Source organism: Chrysochloris asiatica, unplaced genomic scaffold (genome assembly GCF_000296735.1).
Source record: "Chrysochloris asiatica unplaced genomic scaffold, ChrAsi1.0 scaffold00101, whole genome shotgun sequence".
In the NCBI taxonomy this organism is placed as follows: Eukaryota; Metazoa; Chordata; class Mammalia; order Afrosoricida; family Chrysochloridae; genus Chrysochloris; species Chrysochloris asiatica.
This window is the reverse complement of record NW_006408619.1, coordinates 4431609-4441973: the sequence shown is the minus strand read 5'-3', so window position 1 is coordinate 4441973 and position 10365 is coordinate 4431609. Positions and strand designations below refer to the sequence as shown.

Below are 10365 nucleotides of genomic sequence, written 5' to 3'. Positions count from 1 at the left end.
ATGTTTGTCCCTCTTGAGCATGACTGTTTATTTTCTAGCTGAGTGTACCTCAGCACCAATCTCTGTCAGTTTGTAGTACTGTGATGGCATGCATCTTGCTATGATGTGATGCTGCAAGTTATACCACTGGTATTTTCAATACCAGAAGCATAACCCATGGTGAGCAGGTTTCAGCAAAGCTTCCAGACTAAGACAGCCTAGGTAGAAGGATAGTCAGACTACTTCTGAATGGTTAACCACTGAAAGCCTTACAGGTAGTTCCAGAACACTGTCTGATATTGTACCAGTAGATGAGCCCCTCAGGTTGGAACGCCACCAAAATACACCTGGGAAAGAGCTGCCTCACCAAATTAGAATTGGCCACAAAGATGCAAATGGACTGAAACTTTTAGAACCTTTATCTATTGATGAATCACAAAACAAGGAGAAACAGATGCAAACATCAATTAATAATCAGAACATGGAATGTATTAAGAATGAAGAGGAAACTGGGAAGTTGTCAGAAACTATATAGATTGCATAAAGATCAAAATGGACTGGTATTGGCCATTTTGAATCTGACAATCATGTGGTTTTTACTCTATCAGGAAAAACAATATCAAGAAGAATGGTGTCACATTCATTGTCAAAAAGAACTTTCACGATCTCAAAGTACAATGCTGTCTGTGATAGGTTAAGATCCATATGCCTACAGGGAAAACTAGTTAACACCACTATTACACAAATTTACATACCAACCACTAAATCCAGTGATGATGAAATTGAAGAATTCTACAAGTTTCCTCAGTCTGAAATTGATCAAACATGTACTTAAGATATATTGATAATTACTGGTGATTGGAATGCAGAATATGGCCTTGATAATAGAAATGATGCTGGATATCTCATGACAGAATTTTGGAAGACCAATGACTTTTTCATTGCAAATACCTATTCTAAAGAACACAAAGGCAACTATACAAATGTAGCTCACCAGATGGAATTACACAGAAATCGAATCGACTACATCTATAGGAAGAGATGGTAGAAAAACTCCTTATTATCAGACAAAACAAGGCCAGGGGCAGACTGTGGACTGGACCACCACTTACTCACATGTAAGTTCAGTCTGAAGCTGAAGAAAATTAAAACAAATCTATGAGAGTTAAAATATGATCTTGAACCTATCCCATCTGAATCTAGAGACTATCTCAAGAACACATTTGATGCATTAGACTCTAATGGCAAAAAAAAACAGAAGAGCTGTGTGATAACATTAAGAACATCATAGAGGAGGAAAGCAAAAAGACAAGAAAGGAGGAAAAAGGCCATAATGGATGTCAGAGGAGATTTTAAAACTTGCCTTTGAGCGTAGAGATGCTTAAGCAACTAGGACATATGAGGAAGTGAAAGAATTGAACAGAAAATTTCAAAGGGCAGCTCAAAATTACAAATTCAAGCATAATGAATGTATAGAGATTTGGAGTTAGAAACTCAAAAGTGTAGAACATTCTTGGCATTTCTCAATCTGAGGGAACTCAGAAAGAAAAAAAAAAAGTATTTAGTTGAAATATTGAAGGACTTCATGGGCAAAATATTGAGGGATGCAGAAAGCATCAAAAGAAGATAAGAAGATGGAAGATATATACACAGAGTTACTGCACAAGAACTTTTTCAAGTGTTGAAGAACAAATATGTCAGCTTGAGGACTAAGATGTGCCTGACCCAAGCCATGGTGTTTTCAATAACCTCATACGCATGAGAAAACTGGACAGTGAATAAGGAAGACCATAGAAGAAATTATGCTTTTGAGGTATAGTGTTGGAGGAGAATATTGAAAGTGCCATGGGCTGCCAAAAGAACCAACAGATCCATTTTGGAAGAAGTGCAGCCAGAGTGCTCCTTGAAGGTCAAGATGGCCAAACTTCATGTCTCATACTTCAGACATAGTGTCAAGAGGGACCAGTCGCTGGAGAAGGATATCATGTTTGGTAAGGTGAGGGTCAGAGAAAAAGAAGAAGACCCCCAATGAGATGGATTGGCCAAGTGGCAGCATCAATGGGCTCAAGTGTGGCAACAGTAGTAAGGTTGGCCCAGGATCGGGCAGTGTTTCATTCTGCTGTGCATAAGGTCTCTATGAGTCAGTACCTACTCAGTGGCTCCTAACAACAACAACACCAACTGTACCAAAAGTTATGGTTGATGTCCAGCAATTTCAAGAGGCAGCAAATTATCAAGAATAAATGCACTTAAGGAACAAGTTCAAGTTGCACTGAAGGCATTAGTGCAAAACAAAACTCCAGGAATTAATGGAAAACAAATTGAAATCTTTCAACGAATTGATGAGCACTAGAGATGCTCGCTCATCTATGTCAAGAAATTTGGAAGAAAGCTACCGGGCCAACTAATTGAAAGAGATCCATATTTGTGCCCATTCTCAACAGAAGGCAACAATCATTGAACAATATCATTAATATCACACACAAGTAAAATTCTGTTGAAAATAATTCAAACATGGCTGCAACAGTACATTGACAGGACATGTTAGAAATTCAAGCTGAATTCATAAGAAGACATTTAACTAGGGATAGCATTGCTGTTATCAGACAAATCTTGACTGTAAGCAGATTATATCACAAAGATATTTACTTGCTTTATTGGCTATGCAAAGGCTTTTTGACTGTGCGGATCATGACACGTTGTGTATAACGTTGTGAAGAATAGGTATTCCAGAACACTTAGTTGTACTCATGAGGAACCTGTATATAGACCAAGAGGCAGGGCTACGAACAGCATAGGGAACACTGAATGGTTTAAAATCAAGATATGCACTAGGGTTGCATCTTTTTGCCATATTTATTCAATCTGTATGCTGAAAAAATAATTTGAGAATCTGGAATATCTGAGGAAGAGTGTGGCATCAGGACTGGAAGAAGACTCATTAACAACCTGTGATATACAAATGATATACCCTTACTTACTGGAAGTCAAAAGGACTGATGGTCATCAAGGATCACAGCCTTCAGTATGGATTGTACCTCAATGTAAATAAAACAAAAATCCTCCCTACTGGACCAATAAATAGCATCACGGTAAATGGAGAAAAGACTGAAGTTGTCAAAGACTTCATTTTGCTTGGATTCACATTCAACACTCATGGAAGCAGCAATGAAGAAATCAAATAATGTATTGCATTATGTAAATCTTCTGTAAAAGACCTCTTTAAAGTGTTGAAGGGCAAAGATATCAGTGTGAGGACTAAGGTATGCCTGACCCAAGCCATGGTATTTTCAATAGCCTCATATGCATTTCAAAGTTGGATAGTGAATAAGGCAGACCATAGAAGAATTGATGCATTTGAGTTATGGTATGGGAGAAGAATACCAAAAGTGCCATGGATTCCCAAAAGAACAAACAGATCTGAAAGAAGTACAGTTAGAATGCTCACTCCTTAGAAACCATGTTAACAAGACTTTTTTTCTCATACTGCAGACATGGTATCAGCAGGGACCAATCTCTGGAGAAGAACATCATGCTTAGTAAAGTAGAAGGTAAACAAAAAAGAGGAAGACCTCCACTGAGATGGATTGGCACAGTGAAGCAGCAGTAGGCTGAAGCATAAAACTATGAGGATGACCCAGGACTGGGCAGTGCTTCGTTCTGTTGTGCCTAAGGTGGCTGTGGTCGGAATCAACTTGATGACATCTAATAATAGTGGTCCTCATGATGTGTTGGAGGGGGAATTAGGAAGGAGGTGGTGAAGGAAGTTGCAGTAGGTACTCTGAGGTAGGGATGGGTAAGTTAATAACTGTACACAGGGTGAAAATGCTAGAATCTCTTCTTAAATGTATTGTTATCAAAGTAAAAAGAAATGTTAAGTTGTCTAACATTTAATATAAAGTGCCCTGGTGTTTCTGTGAGTTGGGTGTTAGACTGCTGACCATGAGGTTGACAGTCCAAACCCACCAGCCACTCAGAGGGAGAAAGGAGAGTTTCTCTATTCATGTAAAGATTTACAGTCTCTGCTGCACAAAATCTTTTTAAAGTGTCGAAGAGCAAAGATGTCAGCTTGAGGACTAAGGTGTGCCTGACCCAAGCCATGGTATTTTCAATAACCTCATATGCATGTGAAAGCTGAATAGGGAATAAGGAAGACCGTAGAAGAATTGATGCCTTTGAGTTATGGTGTTGGAGGAAAATATTGAAAGTGCCATGGGCTGCCAGAAGAACCAAAGATCAGTGTTGGAAGAAGTGCAGCCAAAGTGCTCTTTGGAGGCCAGGATGGCCAAACTTCGTGTCTCATACTTCAGACATATTGTTAGGAGGGACCAGTCGCTGGAGAGGGATATCCTGTTTGGTAAGGTGGAGGGTCAGAGAAAAAGAGGAAGACTCCCAACGAGATGGATTGGCCAAGTGGCAGCATCGATGGACTCAAGCGTGGCAACAGTAGTGAGGTTGGCCCAGGATCGGGCAGTGTTTCATTCTGCTGTGCATAAGGTCACTATGAGTTGGTACCAACTCAATGGCACCTAACAACAAGAACAACGATTTGGAATGGACTTGATGTCAGTAGAGTGGGCTGACATTTAATGAAATTGACACTGGGCACCTCGTATACTTTATATCATTGCTGTTATTGATGTTAGCTAACATTGAGTCTGCTACTTTATGTACAGCAGGATGGTGTGTTTCTGGGCCCATGTTAACCTAATGTGATGAATAATTATAAAACAAATTAGATTATAGTGCAGCAATCTCATCCTTTCATCTCTGTTGTATTCAAGGATGGGATATGAAAAATACATTACATTTCACATCTATGGTTTTAGTATATCAATGGCTGCTTACAAGTTTTCCTGAGGGATGAGTAGAAATAGCTAACACCCATCTTTCTATTTCATATTTAGCTCTGGCTTTAGTAGAGTCATAGCTTATGTTATATAAACTAAACTAAGACTCACAATACCGAGACTATATTTCTAAGAAAGTTCTGCTTAGAAGCCATGTTGTTGTTGTTAGGTGCCATTGAGTCAGTTCCAACCCATAGTGTCCTTATGCACAGCAGAATGAAACACTGCCCGATCCTGGGCCAATCTCATTACTGTTGCCACACTTGAGTCCATCGATGTTGCCACTTGGCCAATCCGTCTCATTGAGGGTCTTCCTCTTTTTCTCTGACCAAACATGTTTACCAAACATGATATCCTTCTCCAGTGATTGGTCCCTTCTGATCAGTTGCTGTTTTAACTGCTCTCAAATAAGCCAGCAATCCATGCACAATTGAACAAAATGCTGTCCATGCTTGAGCCATCAATTATGGTTCAACCCCTTCATGATCCATAGGGTTTTCATTGGCTGATTTGTGGAAGTGCATTGCCTGACCTTTCTCTCTAGTTCCATTTAGCCTGGAAACGTCACTTCCTCAACAATTCAGAAAACTTCATTGACAAAGAGCTGATGTGTGCTCATGAGATATCTTGACTAGTCCTCACTCCTGTCCTGGGTCTCCTTCAGTGAAGGCAAGAATTCTACCAGTAAGGCACCACTGTGCCCAGATTAGAAGCCATGCTGCTGCTATATGGTGTCAAATTGGTTTCTGACTCATGGTGACCACATACAGAGTTTCTGAGCCCGTGAATCTTTATAGGAGCAGAAAGCCTCATCTTCTCCCATGGAGTGGCTGGTGGACCTTGTTTTTAGCAGTTAACATATTACCCACTCTCTAGATTGACAATAATTAAATTGTAAACACAAATGACTGAGAAGAAAATGTCAGAACAGGCACAGTGTACACTCTACCTTTATAGTAATTCTCAAGAATTCCCATTTGTATAAAAATAACAATCAAATTAAATCTTAGAAGTTAACCAGAAATTTTCAAAATTATCTAAAAGACTATAATTTTATTTTTTTTATGGTTGACTCCATATTAAGTATACAATGTGCCTTGAATTATCAATGTTGTTGTTTTTAAGTGCCATTGAGTCAATTCTGACTCATTGTGACCCTATATAGGGTTTTCAAAGAGTGGCTGTTGAGTTTGAACCATCGACCTTGAGGTTCAAGCTGACCTTGCAATCTAGCACATTAACCTGCAGCACCACACCAGGAACTATTATCAAAAACCTGATCTTATAACAGTTGTTGTTGAGTGCAGTGGGTTAGTTCTGACTCATAGTGACCCTGTATACACTTTCTGAGGAGTGACTGTGGGTTTGAACTACTGACCTTGTGGTTAGCAGTCCAGTGCTTATACTACAATGTCACACCAGCACTCCTTGTAACAATTAGGCAGACATTTAAAGATATTATTGGTTTCATCTGTTTCTCATCATTTAAAAATCTTAAATTGTATGAATTTTCTAATCTATATATTAGCAATGTATGCATAATGTATCAAAATAATTTATAAACAAAAATGTATTAAGAATACATACAAAATGTATTTTATTGATAGTGGTGAGCTATTCAAATAGTTTGGGGACCTCTGTTCTAACTGATGACAATCGATCCTACAAACAGTTTGTCTCCTTAATTGATTATCATTTCTGTAAAGTTCTGAAGAAAATGAAAAATCCATTCTTTCTGAGTGTCCTTTCCTTCTTACCCATACACACACAACACACACAATACACACATACACACACAAACACATTCACAAACACACGCATCACACACACAAACACATTGACATATTTAGGGACCATGACTCAAAATGGTTCTCTCCACAATGAATAATCTGACACCACCTTAAAACTAAAATGGCACTAAATCTGTGAATTTGACAACATAATAGAAAAGGAATGACTGAGTGTCTAATAACATTTTGGAAACAAAGAAGTAAGGATGTAAAGTTCTCCTACATGAATCCAGCAGAAAGAATAAGGGCAGGGAAGAAACACAGACATTTAAAGATAGATCAACTGAAAGCCCGAGATGTGTAAACAGGGAGAGAGACACTGTTTAATTAGAGAAAGATATTTTACAATAGGGTGAAGTGTTCTGATTTGTGGGTGAATAGAGACACGCACATCTACCCTGTTGTTAGATCACATTATTGGAAATAAGTTAACATAATGTAATGAATAATTGTGAAACAAACTACATTACAATGTAGCAATCTTATCCATTCATCTCTGCTACATTCATGGCTGGAATATGAAAAATGAATTGCATTATACATTCATGGTTTTCATCTTACCCCTCTGTTGTTCCTTAATCACATAACAATTGTCTTGTTAATGAATCTAACAGCTATTAACATTGGTTTCCCTTAGGCTAAGGCTGTGCATTTAATTGGGTGCCTTCCTTTTCCTTTAGACAGATGCTTGATACCCAGGAGCCCTTTCCTTATTCCCCACTTACAAGTGCAGCCTCCAAGGAAAGCTATTAACCACTGCAAGAGGATGCAAGATGTTACCAATTTGTCCAGTCTCTTACAAGTACCAGACCAAAGCTTGGAATCTGAGACTTTCGTATTTATTGAAGGTTACTATTTTCAGAGGAATCTCAAAATGAATCTTCTTTTTCTCTTTGTTTTATTTGTTGTTGTAAATATATATAGGTGTGGCATTGTGGGCTAATGAGTCAGACTGCAAAGTTGTTTGAACCGCAAAGCCAGTGGTTCAAGCTCACCAGCAGCTCCTTGGAAACCCTATACAGGGTCGCCATAGGTCAGAACCGACTCGACAGCGCTTAACAACAACAGCAACTTATAACATTTATATATATATATATATATATAAAACATTTACCAATTTGACGTTTTCTCATGTAAAATGTAGTGACACCAGTTGCATTAATCATATTGTACAACCATCAGCAATACCTGCTGCCAAATTTTACATCGTTATAAACAGTTGCTCAAAGCTTCCTAAGCACTGACTTTCCACCCCAGTTGTTGCTAAGTGTTACTGAGTAGGCACGAACTCATAATGACCCTGTATAGGGTTTTATGAGGAACAACTGGTACAATTGAACTACACTGCAGGTTAATGCTCTGGACTTCAAAGTCAGCTTGAACAGCAAAGTCAGCTGTTCAATCTCACCAGTGGCCCCTCAGAAATCCTATACAGGGTCGCTATATACTCCATAGAAATTAACAACAACAACAACACTGTCCATTTGGCAGTCCACTGCGTATTCTACATAGCCACACCAGGACTCCAGTAACCCCAGGAATCACTAAAAAACTTTGATCTCTGTATATCTGGTAAAAACTATACTTTAGCAAAGGAGTCCTGGTGTGGTGCAGTGGGATAAGCACCTGACTGCTAACCACGAGGAGAGCAGTTCAAACCACCAGCCACTCCTTGGAAACCCTATATAGGACCGCTGTGAGTTAGAATTGATTTGATGGTACTTAACAACAACAACAACATAAGTTAGCAACATTAAATATATATAAAACTATTCTTGATACTCAAGGTCCAAATTTAGAATTTGCCTTCTTTCTTTTTTTCTGCATTTGGGGCCTCTCTTTTAGTATATTCTGCTCTGGATTTTTAGGCTAAGCCTCTTTAGGCCAGAAAAGGACCTTGAGAATTTCAAGACAGGTGGACCAGCTAGTCATTAACATGAATGTGAATGGAAAACCTATGCAGTTGTAAGAGTTTGTTGTTCTAAAAATAAAATGATAATACTGCTCAGGTCCATATCCCAATATATCAAGAGAAGAAGACTGACAACTCTTACCAGACTATCAGCCAGATATGTGTTTTGAATACTTTCATCATCTCTCTAATTTTTGCCTTGTATTTGATGGAGCAACAAGATTCTTATCCTTCCTACCAGTGTTCTAGCCTCATAGTCTTAAAAGCTGAAAGACCTGAGGATATATGTTCCCTTTCTTTTTGATATTGATGACAATCTTAAACTCTAGAACATCTGATAATAGTTTTTTGTTTGTTTGTTTTTTAGCACTTTCTGTAATAACCAAAAGATATATGACTTTCTTTATCCCCCAAAATAAGTACCAAGCTATATAAGTTTTATAAGAAACTGACACTGAGTGAATAATTAATTAATATAGTCTACCAGTCTTAAAAATTCTCCTCTTTTTGTTCTTATGATATGAATTTTATTTTCCATCAAAAGAAAATGCACACATAGCAATTTCTGGGGTGGGAATCTATTTCTTTCACCAAAATATATGGATAATTTAAACTTCATTATAACTTTATAGGAAAATTGATGAAACTGGCTACTGATCAAGGGTTGAAGATGAATTTTGAAAATGCTCCCTCTTGATTTTTTCATCCTGCATTGCAGGAACAGCTACTTAAGTGGATTTACCACATATTAACTCTCTGTACTTTGGAAAACTTCATCATACAAAGTTTAAGAAAGGGCCAGACTGTCTGAAATTTTTTGCTCACGGGGACCAGTGAGAACACGTCAAGAGTTAAGAATATCCAAAAGTTAAGTTGGTACGACCTCTAATATTCAACAAGTTCAAAAAGTTTTAACATGCTTAAAGGAAGATAGACTATCTTTTAATGAATGAAAAGATATTTCTTTAGGGCCACGGTGGATGCCATTTGAAATGTATGTTGTATTATACCTCTGAAACACAGGACATCTGCCATTATGATAAAATGACAACAAGAAGAGATTGCTGAGTTTTATAAGACCAGCATGGGAAAGCAGGAAATCGAGAAGACGTAAATGGAATGCAAGAAGGAGGCTAACAACATTTTAACTTACTTGTAATAACAGATTTCATAGCCTGTTCGTATCCAGGTTGGTCTGCCAAGAAGAGCCTCCTTCACTGAATACATGGTTGGCTGCATCCCTACAAAATATAAAGGCAAGATTTAATCCATGAAGGAACAAAAAATGTAGAGAGAATTATGATAAACTGAATAATGGCCCCCAAAGATATCGAGGTCCTGATCTTTCATTTGCTGACAGTAATCAACTCAAAATGAGAAGAAACAGCTACAAACATCCATTAGTAATTTAAACATGTATGCAGTATGATTGTCAGAAAATTAGAAGTCAACAAAACTGAGATTAAATGAATAAAGGTCAATATCTTAGGCATTAATGAGCTAAAATGAACTGTTATTGATCATTTTGAATTGGAAAATCATATGACTTGCTATGTTGGGAATGACAAATTGAAGAGGAATGGCATAACATTAATTGTCAAAAAGACTGTTTCAATCTGCCTATAACTGATTGGAATACCTAAAATGGTATTACCTAAAATGTGCCCAGCGAAGGAGGCTTCCTGCGGAGCCTCTGCAATACATAAGACTATAGGTGGAAGCCTGAACCACATCCAGATCTCCAGAGATGGGAAATTTCCACATGAAAGGACGAGCAGACCAGCCTGGAGTGGCTAGAACAGAAGATACTTCTTGAAAGAAAGACCTACAGGAA

The 10365-nt window shown here is 38.0% G+C and overlaps 1 protein-coding gene across 1 annotated transcript in view; it reads right to left on the bottom strand.

The window, feature by feature from the left end:
- Nucleotides 1-10365, bottom strand: part of LOC102818791 (cytosolic carboxypeptidase 4-like) — a 1058651-nt gene that overhangs the window by 827700 nt on the left and 220586 nt on the right. Inside the window, 1 exon segment of the mRNA XM_006867161.1 lies at nucleotides 9685-9772. Within this exon segment, the coding sequence (XP_006867223.1) occupies nucleotides 9685-9772 (88 nt within the window).